The sequence below is a fragment of the Myiozetetes cayanensis genome, unplaced genomic scaffold (assembly GCF_022539395.1).
Source record: "Myiozetetes cayanensis isolate MyiCay16 unplaced genomic scaffold, myiCay2020 scf27, whole genome shotgun sequence".
NCBI classification, from domain to species: Eukaryota; Metazoa; Chordata; class Aves; order Passeriformes; family Tyrannidae; genus Myiozetetes; species Myiozetetes cayanensis.
The window spans coordinates 1925303-1948350 of record NW_026087488.1 but is presented as its reverse complement, the minus strand read 5'-3'; the positions used below and the strand labels follow the sequence as shown (position 1 = coordinate 1948350).

General features: G+C 49.0%; 3 protein-coding genes across 7 annotated transcripts; 2 read left to right on the top strand and 1 right to left on the bottom strand.

Annotated features, from left to right (window-relative positions):
• Nucleotides 1-505: 505 nt before the first annotated feature.
• On the top strand, nt 506-1820 carry ZNHIT3 (zinc finger HIT-type containing 3). The gene is made up of 4 exons (XM_050321661.1): nt 506-594; nt 814-845; nt 980-1135; nt 1391-1820. Exons 1-4 carry the CDS (start codon nt 515-517, stop codon nt 1579-1581), a joined length of 459 nt encoding a protein of 152 aa, XP_050177618.1. The 5' UTR covers nt 506-514; the 3' UTR covers nt 1582-1820.
• A 73-nt stretch (nt 1821-1893) lies between these two features.
• Nucleotides 1894-18790, bottom strand: MYO19 (myosin XIX). Its single transcript, XM_050321652.1, is given in 26 exon segments — nt 1894-2634; nt 3072-3377; nt 3705-3790; nt 3950-4079; nt 4710-4873; nt 6444-6553; nt 7129-7199; nt 7817-7924; nt 8388-8456; nt 8458-8532; nt 9322-9498; nt 9830-9943; nt 11131-11252; nt 11346-11419; nt 11695-11866; nt 12835-12925; nt 13263-13339; nt 13771-13867; nt 14072-14174; nt 14354-14423; nt 14632-14764; nt 15513-15626; nt 15861-16009; nt 16708-16852; nt 17486-17575; nt 18760-18790. Coding segments are annotated over 25 exon segments (2898 nt in total). The 5' UTR covers nt 17498-17575; nt 18760-18790; the 3' UTR covers nt 1894-2505.
• PIGW (phosphatidylinositol glycan anchor biosynthesis class W) lies at nt 7917-22845 on the top strand. 5 transcript variants are annotated; one of them, XM_050321656.1, is made up of 4 exons: nt 7917-9221; nt 13789-13885; nt 17889-18030; nt 19528-22845. In XM_050321656.1, the coding sequence occupies exon 4, from the start codon at nt 19542-19544 to the stop codon at nt 21060-21062; it is 1521 nt and encodes a 506-aa protein (XP_050177613.1). In that variant the 5' UTR covers nt 7917-9221; nt 13789-13885; nt 17889-18030; nt 19528-19541; the 3' UTR covers nt 21063-22845. The 5 variants fall into 5 exon arrangements, with proteins under 5 accessions (XP_050177613.1, XP_050177612.1, XP_050177614.1 ...); XM_050321655.1 differs by having other exon boundaries at nt 17876-18030; XM_050321657.1 differs by lacking the exon at nt 7917-9221 and having other exon boundaries at nt 13348-13885; nt 17876-18030.
• Nucleotides 22846-23048: the final 203 nt, after the last annotated feature.

Genomic DNA, 23048 nt, shown 5'->3' with positions numbered 1-23048 from the left:
TCTATCTATAGATCTACCTCTCTCTCTATATAGAGAGAAAGACAGAGATCTCCCTCTATCTGTCTATATATAGAGAGATCTCTCTCTATCTGTCTATATATAGAGAGATCTCTCTCTCCCCCTCTCTCTGTCTATCGATATCTCTATTGGTCCACCTTTTTCCATCTCTATTTCTATACAATATAGAAATCTGTAATCTATATAGACACCTAATCTCTCTCAGTCTGTAGATATCTATAGATCTTTCTATAGATCTTTCTATAGATCTTACTAGAGATCTTTCTATAGATATCTATAGATCTCTCTATCTCTCTAGATATCTCTGTTTCCCTATATATCTGCCGCTATCTCTGGATATCCACATTTTCCATCTCTGTTTCTGGACAATCCCGGTCCCCGCGGCGGGCGGGGCCGCGCTCGGTCCTTCCCTGAGCTCGGCGGTGGATTAGCGAGCCTGGCCGGGGGAGCGCTCGGCGATGGATTAGCCAGCCTGGCTGAGGCGCTGGGGGCGGCCATGAGGGCTGCGGGGCCGTGCGGGGAGTGCGGGGAGCGGGACACGGGCCGGTACCGCTGTCCGCGCTGTGCCGCCTCATAGTGAGCCGGGGGGGACAGGGGAGGACCGGGGGGGATGTGAGTGCACGGCGGGGCCGTGCGGGGTGTGCGGGGAGCGGGACACGGGCCGGGAGCGCTGTCCGCGCTGTGCCGCCCCGCAGTGAGCGGAGGGGCCCGGGGGGTGTCGTGTGAGGGCGCGGCGGGCTCTCTGTGCCGCTGCGGTTCCCCCGCGGCCCCTCACGCTCCGCGTCTCTCCCGCAGCTGCTCCGTGCGGTGCTGCCGGACCCACCGCGGTGAGTACGGGCCGGGAGGGGCCGGGGCTGTGCCGGGGCTGTGCCGGGGCTGTGCCGGGGCTGTGCGGGGCTGTGCCGTGGCTGTGCCGGGGCTGTGCCGGGGCTGTGCCGTGGCTGACCCTCTGTGTCCCCAGAGCGCTGCGCGCCGCGTCCCGACGGGGAGCGGGACAAGGGGCAGGCACCCCCCCCGGCCCCGCCGAGTCCCGCACACGGCCCCTGGTCCCTGGAGGACATCCTGGGCGAGGAGGACGAGCAGGACCGAGTCCCGCTGCAGAAACTCAAGCTTTTAGGTGAGTTTGGGGAATTCGGGAGCCTGCCGGGTGCGGGGCTGGTGGGGATTCAGCAGAAATGCTCCCCATTCCCAGGAGTTCTGCGTGGAGCTGCTCCCAGCCGTGCAGCTCGTTGCAAGGCCTTAAAGAGTTACATATCAGATATTTGACCTTTCACCAGTCTCTTTGAAAGTTTGTTTGCAAAATAAGGAAGGTGTTAACTTCACTTGTAACCTCTTGAGAGGTTACTGCTGTTTATCTTTTTTCTTTTTAAAGGGGAGTCAGAAGAACTGAGGGCTTTGCTGCTGAACCCACACCTCCGGCAGCTGCTCCTCACCATCGACCAGGCAAAAGACAAAAGCTCCCTCATGAGGAAGTTCATGCAGGAGCCCCTGTTTGTGGAGTTTGCAGATTGCTGCCTGAGCATTGTGGAGCCTCCTGAGAAGGAGAACATCCTCCCCGAGTGAGCACATTTTCCTTTCCTTGAGGTTTTGTGCTGCAGAGCTGCTCCATTCGGTGCCTCTCCTCGGGGTCTGGTCTGTGATTTCAGTTTGGAGTTGACAGTGAGAGATTTCTAGAGACTGGGGCTTGAACTTGACACTCTGTGGACCTGCTTTGTGTGGGTACAGAAATGCTGGCAACCGTGGGAAATGTTACTTCACAGTGACAATATTAAATATAGTTGCGTTTATTTTTAATCAACAAATACTCTGCCATGTTTTTGTTCATTGTTTGGGGTGGTCAGACACCTTGACAAGGCATTGAGCAGCTTATTTAAAATGACTTACACAGAGGAGCTGAACGTTTTCGAGACCCACGAGCAAGAGAAGGACGGCACAGAGCACCTCTGATGAGACCCCTGGCAGGGCAGTGCTGTTTGGGGAGCTCTGGAAACACCTGGCAGCTGTGAGAGCTCAGAGATTTTGGTCATAGAGAGAAAAAAAGCAAGAGCCCAGTCTTGCTTTTCCCTGAGACATCTGCCCTTAGTGTGACATTGGCTGCTCCTCCCTCCCTCCTTTGGTCAGTCAGGGTTGTACCTCTGAGAATCCAGCAGGAATCAGGAATGTTTGCATTATTTGCTCCCTCATGACCAGCCTCTTGCTTCGCCAGGTAGTGCCAGCAGCGTTCAGTTCAAGTATTTATTGCTTAAAGCACCTGATCTGGTTTAACTGATTGTTCTCATAGTGCTGATATTTCCTGCAGCGTGTGCTGTGTGGAGGAGCGGCCCCCACGCCCCCCAAATTTGAAGTGTGTTACGTTGCATTGTATTTTACGCACAAGGCATCGAGGTGAAAGCTCTGAGGTAGCAGCAGATGTGGCCGTTGGGTGATTTGGAAGCAGCAGCTTGCAGAGAGCCCGTCCCTGAAGGCAGAGGTGTGCAGGGGCCAGGCCTATGTGGGCAGGAGTTCCTTTCTGTCCAGCAGGATCTGGTTGAATCCTGTGATGGAACAGGCGTCCCTGTGGGGGCTGACGTTGGAATAGTGCAGAGGGGACTTCCTGCAGTGGAACCTGACAGAGCCCTGCAAGGAAAAGAGGGGGAGAGCTCAGCTGGGGGCTTGGCCAGCTTTTGAGGTCATTCTGTTATTCATGCTTAGTGTTCATGAGCAGCTAGTGACTATGAGGATAGAAGAGGACCTCCAGAGGAGTTTTAGTACAAATGGATTTAAGAGAAGTCAGTGCCAATACTGTTATTTTAACAGGAATTAACTTAAACTCTGGCGATTCTGTAGTAGATTTAGTACTGAACTTGCTACTGCTTCTGCCTGCTTGCAGTAACTGGGACCAGTTCCTGCACACGTCTTATGCAGCCTCAGAAAAGTTACCCAAAAACCCACCAAGGTGATTTGTAACAAGGTGCAGTTTCTGAGGGCACCTTGTTGGCAGGAAATGGTAGCCAGGACTATTCCTGAACTCCTGGCACCCTGCCTGTGCTGGCTGGGGTCTGGGAGGTGGTTACCTGTGGGAGAGCTCTGATGGAAGCGATGCCACAGCCCAGGGAAGAGCTGTCCAGCCTGGAGCTGCCGCTGCCCCGGAGCCCCCTGAGCCAGCCCAGCAGGGCCAGCTCCCTGCGGGGCCCCGTGGCAGTGACAGGGGCAGCAGCCAGGACAAGGCCCAGGGGCCACAACTGGACAATGGCCTGCAGAGGCCACGCTGTGTCCAAGGAACACGGCAGCTTGGCCGGGATCACCGTGGCTCCAGGAGCTGGGAACTCCTTCCCTTCCCCCTCGTCCAGTTCTGCCGCTGCCAACGCGGCCATTTTTGCCTGGTGAAGATAAGGAGCAATATTCAACAAGGTTCTCAGACATCTTGAGCAGAATTGAAAGAGTCTAAAAAGGAGGGAATCTGAAAGGGCAGCAGACCCTTTGGGGCATTCCCTTGGGGAAGGAATGGGTTTATTCTGCAGAATAGAAGCAGCTGTGCAGGACTGGCATCCTCTGCTCTTCAGCTGGAGAAGGGTTTAATGAAGCACTGACAGAGCTGCTTTTGTAATTAGTTGAGGCAGAGTGGTAACTACTAAGAGGGAGATTCCTTCTAAAAGTTAAAGCCTCAGTGAGTGAGTTTGTTTCCTTCCCTGTCCCCACACCCTCACCTTCCATCTCCTCCAGCGGCGCTGGATGACGTTGGCAGCCCCGCGCATCCTTCGGAACCGGCTCCTGGCCAGCCAGGAACGGACAGCTGAGGAGTCAGTGGAAACAAAGCTGAGCACAAACCACCCCAGGAGCTCTGGCACACAGTGTAAGAGGTGGCACTTCACCACCCCTGCCACTTTAATCCCCCAACAGAACTGGAAACGTTCCTTGTTGTGCTGTTCCAGCCGCACCCTCGTGGAGTTACCTGCTTGGATGACAGTTGCAGACTGTTTCTCCTTTGCCATTTTCCTCTGCTTAAATCTCCTCCAGCAACACTGAATGCAAAATGCTTTCTCATTTAACACCTCTGCTCTCCTGGCTTCGAGTAGCTCCAGCTGCAGTGGGGACAGGAGCTTGGAGTTAGTACCCAGGGCAGAGTTGTGCTCTCAACTCTTCCCTTCTCTGCAGCCTCTTGGTGTTTGTCAGAGAGCCACATCCTCATTCCAGTGTCCTGTGACTGCTGGATTAGGTGTTAGAAGTGACAGCACTCCTGACAGCTGTCAGATAATATGGAAACAAAAATGTGAGTAGTTGGGGGGTCACTGTAGCAGCTGGCTTAAACCCAACTCCACTGAAGGGGGTTCTTCTGTGGCTGCATCCTGCAAACTTGGCAAAAGTCCCTTTGTCTCCTTCATCTTTTTCCCCAAGGAAGCTCTGTGGGCCAGCTGGAGTAGCCAAACCTATCAGCTGAAGGTAAGGAAAGCTGTAATCTTGCCTGGAATTGGGAGAATACTGACAGTTGTAGACTCAAGTGCAGCTCCTTGTCCCTTGGCTCCACAGAGGCCATTAAACAAAGTGCTTCTGAGGGCTGGGTTCTGCTGGCTGCTTGATTGAGTTGAGTAATTGGAAGGAAAATGCCCAATTCTGGTCACACTGGCTTGGCAGGAGCATTGCCCCCACCCTGGTGATCCCTGTGCCAGGATCCCCATTAGGCAGGTGAGCCCCAGAACTGTCAGCCAACTTACCACAGAACTGGCCAGGAAAACTTTGGTCTTCCCACAGTACACTGAGGGGGTTCCTGCTCCACTCCCTGTTTGCTCAGCAGTGGTTTGTCCCACAACAATGTTCTGAAGGATCTCAAGAGCAGCAGAACGTGAGGCTTTGTCCTCCTCCATCACCGCATTCTCCCCTGGAAATGAAGCATTGAGGAGCAGGAGTCACAAGGCATGGAAATCAGGACCAAGGAATTGTCTTTACTCTGAGATTTCTGGGCCATCTAGTGGGGGAAAACCTCCAGCAAGAGGGGAGGTGATGGCTGAGGGCACTCATCTCACTGTTTTGGGGTAAAATGGGACAGCACAGATTTCACCAGGTGCCAGCAACCAGAAAACCACCGTGGGGTGTTTGAACTGGGAACAAAAACAAGGAATTGGACTCAGCCTTAATGTACTGAAAGGTGCAGGAGGGGAAACAACTCTCCACAATTCTCCAGCTTTCCCAGGGCAGCTACAGGGGTCGTGCACTGAGCAGAATTTACTGCAGCAATTAAGAGGTTATTAAAGCCATTTCTGGGACACAGCGCGCAGCTTTTTACATCATGAGACAAACAGGTTGGCCAGATGAATCCAACTGGAAATAGACTTAGCTCAGAGCTGCCCTTGGAAGAGATCAAGGCAGTGCTGTAGGAGTTCCTGCAATGGGCTTTGCATCATTCCATCCTGGATACTGTTTGCTTTTCTGCTATAAATATTTCTAAGGAGATGAGAGCATTTTAAGGTACTGAAAACAAATAGGAGCAATTCTTGCCTCCAGGAAGACATCTGGTGCCTATGATGGTGTTCCTGGGGCCGGGCTGATAAGGGAACCCAAAGCTTATCCCCGTGTTTGGGAAATTTGTTTTGCTTTGTTTGCAGCTTATTACCCCCCTAAAGATAAAAAGGACTAAGAACCTATCACAGAGAGGGTTTGCAGCTAATGGGTTTGTAATTGAGGGGGAAAGATGCAGTGTGTAAGTGATTTTCCAGCCTGTACTTCCTTCCTTCACTCCATTTCCAGCCGGTGAATGGATACCCAGACATTTCACTTATCTGAACAGACTGGTACTTACTGGTCCTGCTTCCCACTGGTTATGGAACAGGCCCACTGGGTGAAGGTGGGATTAATTTGGGAGAGAGAAGGGGGTTGCAGGGACTTTCAGTATTAAATGTAACCTCCTGATGAGCTCCTCCTTTTCGGGGTTCATAGCAAAGGCATTACCTCGTAGATGGGGTTGTGGGTTTGGGGTTGTGGTTTTTAAAGTCCATCCTCGCTCTTGTTTAGCAAAAGAGAAGTTTGCAAAAGGTGGAAGAAGCAGCAGAATCCAGGTAAGCTGGAGGGTCAGTGATTCAGCAAGGAAGCAAAGGAGGGAAAAAAAAAGAAAGGAAGGAGAAGGAACATGAGCCAAAAGGTAAGAGGCTTTCAAGCTTACTAAAGAACCAACTCTAAATCAAATGATAATTGGGTGGGGGGCCCAGACACCATTGTACCTTCAATTGTTCCAGCCAAGAGGAACACAGAAAACCAGCAGTAAGAGGAAAGATTTTAAAAAGAGCCTGCTGGAAGCATTAGGGAAATGAGAAACTCCAGCTGGTGACAGATTAGAGAAGTATTCTGAGAACAGGGGTGTCCCTCTGAATACAGTAATCACCAGATCTATCAATACCAAATGGGTGCAGTGATAATTTTACCTGATGGCAGAGGGATTACCTGCACAAACATACCTTTTTCCTCAGCAGTGTGAGAGCTGCTTTTATCACACACTCTGGTTTTCCTGGGCCCACAGGACTGTCTCAGGATTTCATAGCGCTCAGTGAAACGCTGGAAAGGGATCCTGGCAGACAAACACACAGGGAATTCCAGGAAAAGAGTCACTCCTGTGGCAAAGAACTTATCCTTTGGGGGTGAAAACTGCAGAATGGCTTCACAGACCCAGTGCAGGGAATGCAAACAGACTGATGCCTAAAGAGTCACCAACAGGCAAGAAAGTACAAACTTCCAGTAGTGCCTGTGGCAAAGACTGGAGCTGTGCTTGGATATGACAATGATGAGCTTCATCCCATCAGTGACTATCTCAGGCCTTGCTCTGCACTCTCTAAAGCTGATGAGATGCTCAGCTCTGAGCATCATAAATGCCATTTATGATTTAACTGCTAAAAACATTACTGTGAAGCCACATTCAGTTAGAAAAGTTTGAGTACATAACAGTCCCCATCAAAACATCTCTTCCCCAGCTTCTCAGGCTGGAAAGGAGCAGAGAGCTCTCAGGCAGCTTGGAAAGCATCAGTAGTTTCGAGGCCTAAAACAAAGTGCAAAATGTTTGGGTTTCCTGCTTACGAGCTCTTCTGAATGACTAATGTGCCTCTAATTGCTGCAGAAGTGGGTTATGCTCAAGGAGTTTGGACTTACCTGACAGGGAATCCTGCTGCACTGATGGTGATGGCTTCGACTATTCCACATGCCTGGAGCTGGCTGAGAACCTGAGGCGTAAATTGGGGTGGTTTAGGTGACACTGTCTGTGGGAGCTGCCCCTTTCTTGTGGTTTCCACCCCCTGACTGGCCGAGTGCAGCAGCAGGTGAAAAGCCAGTGGGGGTATTTGAATACTACTGTATTATTTTAACACTATTTTAGCACTCAGCAAATTCTATCAGTGATTAAAGTTAAGGCAGCTGCTTGTTTGCCCATCAGATGAGGGTCTCCAGTTACAGCTCTGCTCCCAAAGTCCTCAGCTGACCTCACCCAGCTTGTCCTGCACTCCAGGAGCAAGCAAAGTTTGGTTTGGAAGATCCCTGTGTGCCCAGGGCTGCAGAGCACTCAGAACATCCTCATCTGTGTGAGGGCTGGGAGGGCAGTGCCCCAAATAACCCAGGAGTGCTGTGGGAAGAGAACTTCTTCTACAGCAGCACAGAAGTTGCACCTGGAAGAGCTGCTGAGCTCACACAGGCTCTGCTCTGGACCAGCACCATCCGTGGTTCTGAAGGGATGTTTGTCTCTGCAGCCTCACAGGGGAAGCAGCTATTTCAAAATGTGCTGTGAAAGGAGCTTTGCAGCATCTCCAGGAGGCTTCTCAGGGAGCAAAGGCTTTGGCAAAGTTACCTCCTCTCTTTTAAAAGTCATTGCCTTGCAGTCAGCGTTGGGCTTGATGCAGCGGATGTAGTGGGGCGTGGTCCTGTCCAAAATCTGCATGAGGTGTTCCAGGGAGCTCTGCACAAAACAAGCAGGGGATGGATTAGGGACAACTCCTCCACAGGGAGCTCAGCTCGTCAGGGGTCTTCTACCAAACCCAGGGAGCTGTTTTTTGCAAGGATGGCTTTACAGAGTCAGAGCAATTCTACAGGGACAACTTGAGAAAAAAAATCCACTCTGGGGGTGCTTTTATCAAACTGTTGATGGTAAATTCAGAAAGTTCCCAAAATTATAGCAGGGCCATCTGTTGACATGAACCCCTCAAGAGGAGCAGGTAAGAAGAAGCCTCAAAAAGGCAGGTGCCCAACTGTTAAAGGCAAAATTAGAGGGAGTTACAACCCAGACAATATCAGGAGTCTGAAGCTGTTTCTGTTTTACAGCTGTTTCCTTTTTACATCATTTACTGATCTTCATCCAGCTCCTGTTTTCTCATCTAGTCACGAAGGCAGCAGGAGAAAGCAGGAAGCTGAATAGGATGTACCTTGAACTTGGACACCACTGTAACAACAGGTGCTCTGTTCTGGGTTTTGATGTTATTCTGGTTTTTCTGTCACAGGAAATAATTTTTGAAGCAAGGAGTCCTTAGAGTTCTGCAAAACGTGGAGCAGCTCTGGTGGAACAGCATCCTGCAAACACAGACATTATGTGTCAGAATGTGGACTTGGGCAGACACTGCCACCTCTGCAAATGGCTAAAAACTCCACAAAAATAGAGGGAACAGGATTGCTGATGCCAACTTCAATTTAACCACAGCTGCAGTTCCAAATCTGACCACGTCCATTCATTCGCAGTCAGATTTGGGAACAGAAAACAATGTTTGCCTGAATATTTAGCAGATCCTGTCAAATGTGTGACTGCTCCCAACACTGTTCTTGTTGCACAGATTGTGTGAGCCAGAACTGGTTTAAAAGGGCAGTCTGCAGCAAACATTAGAAACTCTGTTAGAAACACTCCTTTTAATTAAGAGATGGTGTTTTATTGCATCACCTATTTTACTTATTCCCTGATGGCACAACAAGGCCAAAATTTGAATACTTCCAGAATTCCCAGGAAAGTCCATGCTCTTGTTTCTCATAAACTTACCTGATTTTTTTAGGGGAAATGAAGCACTCTATTTATGGTTATAAAAAGGCCCTGATGCCATTAACAGTTCTGCATCTCCCAGGAACAGGAGAGGCCCTGATTTGGTGATGGTCCACTTAATCCTCAGCTGAAAGCTCTAACAAAAGCAACTGTTTGTGCCAGGGATGGACTGAAAACCAGACCAAGAACATTACCCAGCTTTCCACGGCCTGAAGGATTTCTCTGGAGCGAGGTATGTACACCCAGCACACATCCCTGACCGGGCTGGTGAGCAGGGCTTTGAAATCCCCTCTGGTCTGTAAGATTTACCAGCTCTTTCTGAAAACACCTACCTTGTTTTTCTCCACCATTGCTGCCAGCTGGTAGCAGACTTTGCCAGCATAATGTGAAATGATGAAGTTGGGCTTCTTACTAAACCTGTCTCTGCTCAAACACTGGTTCCCAGACAGGCCTTTCTCGATCCGAGTCTGGAGCAGGTGGGTGTTGGAGGGTCTGTTCAGGCGACACTCCTGCAACGAGACAGGCTTGGGGCACCTCTTCTCTGCCACAGAGAACTGACTCTAAAGCTAAACCACTTTAATTTAAAGTCACAGCCATTTTGCTGTTACAGCAGGCAAGCCCTGAAGGGTTGGGGGGTTGGATCAGAACGTCCCAGATCAGAGGAAAAAAAGATACTCAGAATATGAGGGAGCAGTGTCGTGATTATTCTGAAAGCAGAGCTCTGCAGAAATTGTATAGCTGGCAAGTTTTCTGCTGATGGAGTGTTCATGTTTTCTTTGGTGGTGTGGGACAAAGGCAGGAAACTAGGCCAAGAAAACTCAGGGTTTAGATCACACTCACCTCGTTCAGCAAGGAAAAAATGCTGAGAGGATTTCCCTCTATGAGGTCAAGGCAGTTCTGGTTATCCTGGTAGTTTATGAATGACCACTGCAGGCCCTCAGCTGCATATTCTTCCTGAGGGAAGAGGGAAAGGATTATCCTGCAGCAGAGGGCACCAGAGCCTGGAACTGTGTGTCTTGTGCAGTTGATGCAGTTAATGTTTAATGAGTTAATCCCAGCTCAGCTGCTCATCCAAAGCTCAGCTCGAGTTTAAGAGCAAGCTGAGGAAAAAAAACCCAACAAATGAGGATATTTTTGCCCAGGTAGCTTTTGAGTGTGGATCAGAGCCCACTGGAACAATTTGTCTGAGTATTTGGGAACCTCACAGATTTATCAGAGTGAGCTGCAAGGCTGGTTTAGAGAGTAAACAGAGGCTACAGTCACACAAAGCCTGTCCTGGCTCTGCTGAGATTTGCCCTGAAGGGCAAGGAACGTGCAGAACTCCTTCCTTAGACTGGGACACAGCCCTAACCCAACCTTTGTGTGCCAGGCTTTACCAACTGGGCTCCTTTTAAAGCCTGATCCAAGAGGAAGTACAGAGAGATATTAGTTGGAATAATCTGTACAATATTTATGCTGAATTACAGGACAGACTGTCAGGACTGTTTAACAAGCTCAGGCTCTGGGCAGTTATTTTAAAAGTCTCCTGCCAAAAGCTTGCTCAGCACAGCCACTAATGGCATTTAAGTGGTTTGGGCCCCAGCCAGAGGCAGAGAGGTAAGAGGGCAGGCAGTGGCTGGGAGGGGAGCAGTAAACAGAGGTCATGGAGCAGTTTCAAGGCAAGTAATTGTGTGCTTGAACTTGGTTTCCATCTTCACTGACCATTAACCCCTGGCACAGAGACGAGGGCAGGCAGGGAAAAAGGCCTGGGAACGTCAAAGCACAAACCATAGTCAGAGAAATACTTATCTCCTGAACAAATTGACAAAGCCATGCTGGGAGGCAGGAGGTGCCAGTGTGCTGGTGCCATAAAGAAAACAATTTCCCAGACTGCAGTTAATGGCAAAGAGCAGTGTGGTAATGGAGCTGCACTGTGGAACAGGGAACAGATTTGCAGTCCCCAAGACAGAGAGCTGTGACATTCCACCAACTGCCCCACACTCTCCTCTTCACAAAGCCACTCTAACATCCCTCTGCTTTCTGTGGCACTGCTGACTGACTGAAGGTTGCATTCTGACCAGAGGCACAGAAAAACAGTTGAAGTGACAAAAGACGCTGTTTTAAAATTAGATTTTTTTTTTTTCCTCTTAGCGGGGTCTCACCTGCTGTGCCTTCAGGTAGTGTGCTACAAAGTGCTGCTGCAGTTTCTCGTTGGCATAGTTAATACACAGCTGCTCCAAGTTGTTTTCAGGGAAGGCTTCAAAACCATAAACATCCAACAGGCCTAGAAGGAACGTGGGAAGAACAGTGAGCTTTAGTCCAGGGGCAGCTTGAGGGACTTTCAGTTAAACCAGGGTGGACTATGGAATATCCATACCTATGAAGCTGGTCCACACCGATGGGTCTGCATAGATGCTTTCATTGATGACCAGAACGAGCCATTCAAACAATCTGCAAGGACAGTGGGATTAGCTGGAAGCTGCCTGCAGGGCAGTGCTCTGTTCCTGCTGCTCCCATCGGGGTCACTTGGAGGGAACAGAAAGCTCTGCCAGGAAGCAGCAGCACTGAAGGATTCCCTGGCAGATGCTGTCAGTGTGCAGCAGAATGAAGGTGTGCCGAGAGGGGAAGGGTTACAGTCATGGAATCCAAGCAGAAGGTCAGGGGAAGGGAATCCCTCTGGCCTCCCTCTTCCCTCCCCAAAGCCCCGTGGACTGGCAGGTCCATACCTGGCGTAGATGACTTTGGCCAGGCAGTCCCTCCTGGTCTCACACTCAGCCCTGGAGCAGGGCTTCTTGAACACCTGCTGCTGTTTCCCAGCAGTTATTGTCCGAATTCTTAGTGATTCCAGCAGTTCCTCCACGGGGATCTTCAGCAGATCTCCAGTGGTCTTCACAAACCCTTGTTCAGGAGAACAAACAGTGCCAGGTCAGCTGCATGCAGGTCTTTTAAGCTATGGAAGATCTCTAGTGTAGGAAAATGACACTTCCATGAGCTCACCAACTTCAATGTGGATTTTGGATCTTTTACCCAAACTTGGCAGCAAGTTTTGCAAGACCAGACTCTTAATTTGGATGTAGAGTTCCCCTAGAATTTCGGGTACTCTGTTTAAAATGAACCAATACCAAGAAATTCTGAAGTTTATCACACTGAAGTTGGCATTTGATAGAGTCTCTCTAGTCTTTGTTACTTGTTCACCTTTTTTGAGCAGAGACCTTGAAATCCAGGCAGACAAATCAGTCATGGCCAGAAAAAAAAAAACAGGGAAAAAACCAGAACATGTAGAACAATGAGTATTTGCTAACAAAGCATTTAAGATCTTGCTAAGCTGAGCTGTATGAAAAACGATTTAATATTGAATAGTGGGAATTCAGAGCTTGGGAAACCATAGGAGGAAACTTCACTGTTCAGGACAGTTTTGGTTCTGAAGGAAAACCAGACCCACGAGCCTCCTAAAGACATGCTGAACCACCTACAGTTATGCTGCAGTTTGACAGATTATCTGGTACTCAGGTTAAGGCTTTACCATGAAAACTTCAAAGCTTTGATGTTAAAAGCCCTGCTCTCCACTCGGGGTCAGATTTCTGCAAGTGTTGTGATGTCATGGCTAAGATTACAATCAAGAGTCACACAACAATCCTGCTGGAGTGACTGACTGGTGCTGAAGTTGCCCTGACCTGTCACAGAAGGATATTGTCTCTTAGAGAAGGGGAGCATTAGTTTTGTTTACTCACAAAAACAAGCTTAAATTTTGGGTTGCTCATGACCTTGATAATCTCTATCAGCAGAAGGGTGCAGTAATCCTTTCCATCAGGCATCTGCACTGAGGTAACAGGACTCCCTGGAGCATGGCATGGTTGTTGCCTCACCTTTGGTTTTGTCTTCCAGTTCACAAGGCTGAGATTCATCCACAGGGTTAGAGAATTGGACGTTCCCAAGGTGGAGGAGGCCTGATAATACCTGAAACAGAATAACTGAGGTTTTTAAAACAGCTCCCCTCCAGGGCAGTGTCCTCTGAGCCTTCCTTTAGCCCCAGCAACAGGACAAGTGAAAACATTTCTGCACAGAAAGAAGCGAGCAGACTCCAAGCTTCTGTGTGAATCCCTAGTGCTGCAGTTCCTGGAGGAAAACTGCAGTTCACAGGTGGAGGCTCTGAGTGAGGATCTAAGATTTGGCTGTGCAACCTGATGTGTTGCTGCAGGAGCACCAAGCAGCCCGTGCTGTGCAGCAATCCCACACCAGGAGGACTCTCCAAACACCCTGAGCAGCCTCGGGGTGTCCCCTCTTTGTACCTGACCTTGAAAAGCTCGCTCTGCGCGGAGCGGTCGATGCCCAGGTGACACATGGCAGCTCTGGTCACCTCCAAGCTGTCCTCTGCAAAGCCAAACAGGGGCTGGTTAAAACAAAGCCATGCACACAAACACGGGCAAGCAGGACACTGCACAGCTGGAACTGCCACAGGACACCGAGGGAGCCAGATTGGGTGAATCCCCCAGTACAGGCTGGAGAACCCAGTCCCTGGCTCGGCGCTGCCTCTGTGGCTCTCCAGTGAGGCAGGAGGTGCTGAAGCACATCCAAAAAAACAAGACAGTTTCAAAACACAGCCCCAGAGACGCAAATTCACCAGCCAGAAACAGCTGCTTTAGGCCAGGTTGAGTTTTAAGACTTCATAGTGCAAACAGAAACTTCAGAAGAATCCCCCTGATGCAGGTGGCCCTGGGGCAGGGGACTGAACAGGACATATTTTTGCCTGCCTTCCTGGAAAGTTCCAGCTGTTATTAATGGGCAGTGAAACTCATCTTTACCATCCAAATTTCTTTCAGAATTTGGCAGCCAGCGGTACTCAGCCCCTTCTGGAAGGTTCCACTCCAGCCTTTCCTCTGCAGTAGCACCTTTGGTGATCTGGAGACAGAAAACAAGGTAAAGATTGAATTGTGCCTTTGGTATTTACAGACAAGGAAGAATAACATATTGGGAAGGTGATTTCATTTGGAAGCCTGGCAGACAGGGAAACTGTTAATTATTAAAAGTTGCCACTGTGCTAAATTTGGTGATTTCATCACACTGTTTGTCAGAAATATGCAGCAAAATTAACTGAAGGCAAACCTGATAAAAAATATGAAAGTTTCTTTCATTGGGGGCCTGATAGGCAACTCTGGTCTTCTCCAAAAGGAAAGTCTGAATGGAAGCACCGCTCAGATGGTGGAATCTAGAAGGGGAGAAAGAGCAAAGATTTCAGCAAAACCTCTTCACAGAATCCAACAGGTGCTGTGTTTTGTGACACCAACTGACTGTGAATGCTTTGCAGTTCACCTTCAGTTTTGTGCAAGCCTAATTTCCTATTTCATCCAGGTTTAAAGGAAGCAGACAGTGGGTTTACAGAGTTACCTGTCTAGCTGCAGCTGGATGTACTTCCCGAAGCGGCTGCTGTTGTTGTTCCGCAGGGTGCAGGCGTTGCCTGGGGAATTGCCAGGGACACAACAATCAGAGTGGTTCCACTCTCCCATGCAGGACATACACATACTAAGTAAGGGTGATTTGATCCTGTATTTTGAGAGTTTACTTTTAAGGAGAGGACCAAGACATAGCTTAGATTTGTGTATTAACAAAGAGAATTCCCACAGTGGCCATTACTGCTTTTTGCTGTTAAAAAAAGCCTCATTTACCAAATGCTTCCATGACAGGGTTGGAGTCCAGCACTCTCCTCTCTATCCTTTCCACAGTTTCATTGCCTTTTGGGCAGACAGCTGAAGCAGCAACAGAGGCATAGAACTTCATAAGGCAGCGAGAGGTCCAGGTCTGCAAGAGAGAGGCTGCACAATAGGGCCTTGTTTGTCCCATGTTATCAGCTGTGTCAGTCAGCGAGCAGTGCTGGCTGCTGGAAACACAGCGTGCAGCTGCTGGGGAGGCTAAAGAGAGTAACTGTGTCAGGCTGGCAGCTCTGCCTCAGTGCAAACTCTGTGCCACAGGCACACACTGAAAGGCTGCTGGAGTGGGAGTGCTTTGCTGAATGGCAGCTTCATTGAGATGTCACCATCTGGAAGCTCAGCTAGAATTACCACTGTCTTAAGATGAAGGGAATATAAATGGATTTTGAGTCATTAACACCCAGCAAATCATTTTGTTCTCAGGCTTTAAAAATACCCTCAATGCTGTCCTGAGCAGGGAAGGGCCATCAGAGGAGGGCCCAGGACAGGCTCTGAACTCCCCTCTAAGTCTCTACACAGTTTGCTGAGACCCACACGAGCTCCTGGACAGACCAGACAAACTCAGGTGCAGTTGCTGTTGAATGATTCAAACCCAGCCCTCCCAGAAATGACAGATGTCACCTGAAGAGCAGCTATATTGAGCAGAGTGTGTTTAACTGCAGCAATCACTTAATGCTTCACACATATTTCAAGAGAGTCACACTGGAGCAGACTGGCTACGTGCTCCATCAGAGGGGGTTTTAATTCATCTCTGCTCCTTCACTGCAATACTCTGCACTACAAAGCACTGGCAGATCTCAAAACCTAATAGCAATGTCATAACAAAGAGATTTTCTTACCTTGCCAGCACCACTTTCTCCACTCACAATGATGGACTGGTTCACGGGCTCCATCTGGTTTTGGACGTTTCTGTAGGTTTGCTCAGCCACTGCAAAGATGTGAGGTTTTAAATCCTGGCAGTGAAAGAGAATATTCAGATTTAAGAGAACAGTAATTACACAGTTCAACAGCAATGGATAGTAAAGGTCATCTCCCATTTACCCCAAAACAGCACTGCTCTTTTCACAGAACTAATATTTCACTAGAAATGGGTTTCAGCTTTCAGGAGCGTTTTGCTCATATAGATTTTGAGGAGCTTGCCATCTGGGTTCTGCAGGAGGGACAGTTATTTCAAACACAAGCATTACCTGAGGACGAAGTGCAACGTGGTACTCTCTCATCAGCTCAGGGGAGTAGAGGCAGGAGAAAGGCTGGAATGGGTTTAAAGCCACGAGGCTGCAGCCAGCATTGGTGTAGAACAAGTTGACTCTGTACCTTGCTTGAAGGCATTTCAGAACTGGAAAACACACCTTCTGTTAGCACCTTCTGCAAAGTGTATTTGATCCATCCTGAGCCTGTCTGGAACAAAACCCTTCAGGTATGTTACCTATTTGGTTTAACAGAGAGTGAGGTGACCGAGACAGAGACGTGGGTCTAATGTACATAACGATGTCTTCAAGAGTTGCCCTTATTTGTAAAAATCTTAAGGGATCTGCTATTCCCTTCAATAAATCCTCTGCTTTTATGGGGTTTCACACAGTCCTACAGGGCAAATCTGTTCCCTTGCAGAACAAACAGGCAAGAACTCCCCATCTCTGCTAGGAACGGGCCTCAGCTTCTTCTAACAGCATCATCTTTAAAAATTGAGGGAAGAATTTACTTTTTAAGACCAATTTCATGGCTATATTTGGAACCTAAGTTAGAGCTCGCTCTCTGAGGTGTTCAGGTAACACCAAACTGCAATGCCAAGGTCCTGCAGGAGTCCTTCAGCCGTGTCAACTCACACCTTGCTGCCTGAACCAACGACACCCACGCGAGCTCTGCCTGCAGAGCGTGCTAAGTGTGACTTTCCAAGGCTCAGAACAGGCTTTAATGGGCTTTGAATCTTTAACTACTGGGTTCATGGCAGTATTGATGCAATGAGAGCAGGAACTACCCCAGATCAGTAGCCAGGGAAAGTGATTCCCTGGGAGATCCTCCCCTGGCTGCTCCTACCTGTCGTAGTTGTCACTGGATTAACTTTCGTGAGGTCATCAAAAAGGTGCAGTTTCTCTTCATCACTGAGGAAGGCTCTCACTTCTTCTTCAAATGATTCATTGAGGTCGTTCTGGATGAGAGAATCTCCTTTTTGGCCATTTTCCTGGAGGGGGTGTCAGATCAGCACCAGTCAAAGGCTGAATCCAGCTGGACTTTCACCTCATCCTCTATTCCAGCTCTTCTACTGCTCCCACGTCCAACTGTGGACCAACACAACTGCACTTTTCCCAGCAGGACCTTTCATTTTCAGAGCACAGGGTGCACACACCACAGCCAGGGGACAGAAATGGTGGTGCTGAAAGAGCTGGCCTGCATTAAGCTGAAGATTTGTCCCCTTTGAATCACTGTTCAGTTCCTCTGGGCTCCCGTGCCCTTGATAATATTGGCTTATTGTACAAACGTAATGGAAAACTAAAAGAGAAATTCCAGGTCCTGTTTGTCATTTCCAGGGAAAGGAGAGGTGAGATAAGAAAATGAAGAAGAGAATAAATACCCTTAAGGATCTGCTTGGTACCTGCATTAGCACCTGCCCTGCTAAAGCCAAGAGCACAGCAAAGATCCCTGCCTGCTGTTGGTAGCACAGCTCAAACCCACAGTAAATAGTCCAGTCAATTCATGAAGTAGGGGTGAATATTTATTAGCAGTTACCTAATCCTGACTGCATGGAAATAAGCCAAGAATTCTTTCCTGGCAGTAAAATTTAATTAGCACACACAATTCCTGGTTTTCTCTTTACCTGCTTTGGCATCTTGTCCAGGCCTGTGGACGGGAACGCTGGAGAGGAGCCTGACTTTGGGGTACTTCATTCAAATCACACTGGAGGATGCTGAGATAAGAAAAAATAAAATTGCATTTAGAACCAAATAACTCTGGACATGTCATTCTCCAGGGGCAAAGCCCAAAGGCTTCAGACAGAATTACTGATCCCAGTGGGACCAAGCAACATTTGGAAGCCTACCAAGACTATCAGCGACGGTCACATGTTCTGCTGCCCCTGCAAATAAAGCTGATTTGGAGAGAATAATGAATCTTTCCTTACACCAGGAATAAAATGCTTTGTTTCTCTTGAATTACTAAAGCAAGGCTTCTGGGCGAGAAATTGCAACTTTTTCTTAAATTCCTCCAGTTTGGACAAACAGGAAAGATCTGTGGTCTGACGGCATCGGAGCAGCCAGTGCTTTTGGGAAGGCTGTGACTCAGAGAAGTTTGTACTGCAGCAGAAACGAGATAGGCTGCTGTCCCCTTCCTGCTTCCTCTGGAAAACTGTGGAGCCAGCCCAAGGTGAGTCAATCCCTTCAGATTTCTGTGGTAAACACAGAGATTCCAGTCACACAGCCAGGAAGAATTCTGTCCTTCCAGCAGCTGAAACTGCCATTACTTCCACTCCATTTCTAATTCTAATTCTATTCTAATTTTAATTCTATTCCAATTCTATTCTATTATAGTCTATTTTAATTATATTATATTCCAATTCTACTATATATTCTATTTTAATTCTATTCTAATATATAATATTCTGTTCTAATTCTATGTATCTATTCTAATATATAATATTCTGTTCTAATTCTATGTATCTATTCTATCATATTCTATTCTATTCTATTCCCTATTCCTATTCCATTCCTTATTCCGTCCTTACCTGGCACGAAAACACCCCTTAGCGCCAGGTTCGATCCCTGAGCAGCCGCTCGGGATCCCCATTCCCCGACCCCGCCGGTGCATCCCTGTTTCCCGCGGGCCGCGGCGGCCTTTGTGCCGGTGCGGGATGCCGGGGATCCCTGCGGGTGCCGGGATCCCTGCGGGCGCTGCCGCCGGGCCCGCGGTGCCGCCGGGCAGGAGCGCAGCCGGGCTGGGAGCGGGCGGGCCGCGGGCAGCGCAGCCATCCCGGGGCGGCGGGAGGCGCGGGATGGGATGGGATGGGATGAGATGGGATGGCAGGGATGGTATGGGATGGGATGGGATGGGACGGGACGGGAGGGCTGGGGCGGATCGGGCCGGTGCGGGACTTACCGCGGGCGGCGGGGCCGGAGCGGGGCAGCGGCGGGCAGAGGAGGCGGAGGCTCGGGCGGGGTCTCGGCGGCTGCGGAAGCGGCTCCGCTGGCGAAAGTGCGGGCGGCGAGCGCGGCCGGGCTTTACCTGCGGGATGGGTGTCCCTGCGATGCGGGACACACGCACGGCCCGGCCCCGCCCGGGCTGCCCCCGCTCCCGGTAAGATCCTGCGGAGGGGGGAAACAAAACCCGCTGGCTCTGAGCTCTTAATGAACGCTGTGGACGTTCCGCGGGTGTTCTCCAGCCGGGCTCGAAGAGGCACTCGGGGTGCCCGTGGGGGATCTCAGCCGCCGGGTTTGCTGCTGACCTGGCAGCAGCAAGTCCCTTAAGGGTCCTTTTTTAGGTAACTGCTTCATTTACGCTATAGAGAATATGGCAAAGTGTGTCCTACAGTTAAGATTATTCACAATGGGAATAGTCGGTGGAGTGTTTGGTATTTAGAGATCTTAAGCGCAAATATACAAAGAATCTTGCTGGAGCACAGCAGGGTGGATAATGCTGGAGCTTGCCCAAGTCTTCCATGTTTCCTGTGCCTCTGCTCAGCTTCCCAGGCCAGTGCTGGTGTTTCCAGCTCTGGGGCTGCTGCTCTGTGTTCCTTAAATTGAAAACTAACTCAATAACTCCTGAAATCAATGGTGTTTTAATGAACTGGTACATAAGATTCATTTTTAAGGAGTTCTGACCCCCCTGTTCTACAAAACTAATGCAAGTTCACATTTGTGTTTTCAGAGGAAGAAAGAAGAATGTCCCAAAAACAGCTGAAAGAAGCCTTTATCAGCAACCTGAACGGGACCAGTTTGCTGGAAATTTCCGTGGGCTTGTCCCTGGCTCCGCTGTGCCTGCTCTGCAGAGGGCTCCTCCTGATCCTGTACCACCTGCACTGTGGAAAACCTGTAAGTTCAAGGAAATACAGCCTGCTGCTGGACTTCCTGGTGCTGGTGTCTCCTCTGCTGTTCTCCTGCACCGTCTTGTCTCCAGTCCTCTTTCTCATGCCAGTTATCCTCGCTGCCTTCTGCGCCGGAATATTTTCCAAAATATGCAGCCAAAGAAAACAGGAGAGCAGAGTGTCCTTTGGGCAAGTTGTAAAGGAGTTCCAGCAGACACACTTGGACCCCGAGTACATCCCAGCAATAACCGCGTTCCGTGTCTATGTCAATGTGCTGACGTGCATCAGCATTTTAGCCGTGGATTTCCCGCAGTATCCCAGGCGATACGCCAAAGCCGAGACCTACGGCACGGGAGTTATGGACCTGGGGGTGGGAGCTTTTATCTTCGGCAACGCCCTCGTTTGTCCCGAGGTTCGACAGAGGTCCCGTGAGACACAGCCCAAGTTTTCCAACCTGGCCAGGCAGTTCTTTTCCATCTGGCCCTTGGTTTCCCTGGGCGTTGGGCGGCTGCTGAGCGTTAAATCCATAGAGTACCACGAGCACACGTCGGAGTACGGAGTGCACTGGAATTTCTTCTTTACCTTGGCATTCGTGAGACTTGCAGCATCTCTGCTTTTAGCTGTGTTTCCTAAAAATAAGCCTTGGATTGTGGCTCTAACTCTGGCTGCACTTTATCAGCTCTTTCTCAACACTACCTCTCTGAAGACGTTTCTCCTGCATGGGAGCAGCGGCAGGGACAGCAGGGTTGGGTTTCTGGATGCCAACAGGGAAGGGCTGCTCTCCCTCGTTGGGTATCTGGCCATTTACCTGGCGAGTGTGCAGGTGGGGCTGTGGCTGCTGAAGTGCAGGGGCTCAGTGAGGGGCTGGCTTGGGGCTCTGCGGGTTCTGGCCCTGGCGGTTGTGGTGCTGTTCGTGTCCCTCCACGTGTCCCAGGCGCACACGGACCCCGTGTCCCGCCGGATGGCCAACCTGTCCTACTGCCTGTGGGTCATTGCCCACTGCCTGATGTTATTTATCTTCTTTGTGGCCACCGATCTCACCTTGGTGTTCACAAAGCTGCTGGTGAAGGGCTCCAGCGTGCCCTGCAGCTGGAGCGTCGTGAGGCCCCCTAATTCCAACAAAAAGCTGGGAACGGAGGCTGCGCCGGTGGGAAGGGAAGAGGAGCTGCCACACCTTTGCCTAATTAGTGCTATTAACAAAAACCAGCTGCTGTTTTTCTTGCTGGCAAATGTCATGACTGGTGCTGTGAACGTCCTGGTGGATACAATCCACAGCAAGGCTGCCTTTGCACTCTGCACATTGCACTTGTACATGTTCCTGAACTGTTTAATTGTGTCTATACTGCACGCCAAAAATATAGTATTAAAGTTTTGGTGATTCCACTCTTGAGTGGACTAGTTGAGTGATGGTATTTAAGGGAAAAATCAGTATTTTTCCTGTATGTATTGCAATAATTTATCATTTAGTATAGATTTTTATTCTTTAGTATTGGTTATTTTTTAATGGTCCTTTTCACCAGATTATACAGGCAATGCTGTTACCTGTTGGAAGTTGTTGCACATTTTCCTGAAAACTTAGTTTTTGAGATTGCTGAATATTCCTGCTGCTCCTAGGAGTAAATTGTATTTACAGTTAGTGAACTGTGCTCGTACCCAAGGGCTGGTGGAATTAGATAACAATGTATGGAGGAGAAGCCAGATGAAAAGTAAGAAAATGAGTAATTATAGAGAGAGAGAGACTTAGCTGTGTCAAGATTTACCTAGTTAAGGCCCTTGCATAAATAATAGATAAGAATAATTCTTTATACAAAATGTATTGAATAAGTGGATACTTAAAAATGTTTTTGGCCCCAGTCCTGCAAGGATTTATGCATATGCTTGACTTTGATGGTAGTAATTGTATGTGGAATGTTAATCACACACCGAAATCTAAATTAGTCTTTGAATTAAGGCTAAATTTTATTTCCATCCTCACTGATGAATACAAATGAAGACCCTGGATAAAGTGTGATGCTCTGAAGGATAAACTCTACTGCAGATGAATTCAGAAAGCAGTTGAACGCTGTTTGGACAGCAGAGATGTCTTCAAGGGGGAATATTTGGTATTAATTTTTCTTAGCAAACAAACAGGGTGCAGATGGAAAGACGGTGATGCAGTGGCAGGGCCTTGACAAGAGATGTGCTCGGTTTGTCTCTCTCAGTCTTCCTGCAAGGCCAGAGCAGAACATCCTCTTTGTTCCCTTTCTTAACTGTGACAGTTCTTCCTGATCTCATAAAGATGCTGAGAAGAGAAATATATTTAAAGATTGTGAGGAATTCAGTAATGGGATATAAATACTTTAGAATACAAATGGTAGTTGATGATAGATGGCTGATGTCAGTCCAGTTACAGCAGTGCACATGGGCCATATTTCATATTTCTCCTGTCTATCAAATGTGATGAACCATAAAACCTTTGGAGATTAAGCCTCTAAATCAGATTCCTTAAGGCAGCCATGCTGTGGAAGATTCCTAAACTTATGAGGTTCTCTTAGCCCCTGGCCAGCAGAAAGGTGAAGCCTGAGGATTACAGGCTGTGGCCATGCTGAGTTCCTGCTTGTTTGCTTCCAAGTGAAAGCCAAGTAGTGTTCAGAATTAAAGAAATCCAGCCTGGTTTATCCTGGGGACAAATTCAGTAATTGGCAGCAATGTCTTAGAAACAGTCGTGTGTTTACAGCAGTTTTCTGGTAACTGGTGGATGTATTTATTTTAAAACACTCTCTGGCCTTGCCTAGGGAAGAAAGGCCTCCCTTGGTGAACTGAATGGCACAACTTCTTTATGCAAAACTACTCATGGATATTAATTTTTGGAACATTTCAAGCCCGAGCCCTGCGCTGAGTTCTGCCTGTGAGCACAAGTCTGGTGGGTGATTCAGAACCGAGGCATTCACAGGGTGTGACGAGCAGGGCTGTGCCTGGACAAGCACAAGCTGCCCAGGTGCCAAGCACTCCTGGGGAGGCAGAAATGCCGTGGGAGGTCTGGTGTGTCTGTGCAGAGCCCTGGGAGCTCCACACAGGCAGGGGCATGGTGGGTGCCAGTGCCAGGGTTGGAGCCAGCAAAGCAAGGGGGTCTGGTTGGACATCAGGAGGAATTTCTTCCTGGAAAGGGTGGTCAGGCATGGAAGGGAGGTGGTGGAATCCCCATCCCTGGAGGTGTCCAAGGAACAACTCAATGCTCTGGGCTGGGTGACAAGGTGGGGGTCAGTCACAGGGTGGACTGGATGATCCTGGAGGTCTTTTCCAACCTAAATAATTCTGTGATTCTGCAAGTTGTTCACCACTGAATTAATGAGGGACAATTAATCCTCATTGCTTATTGTCAATA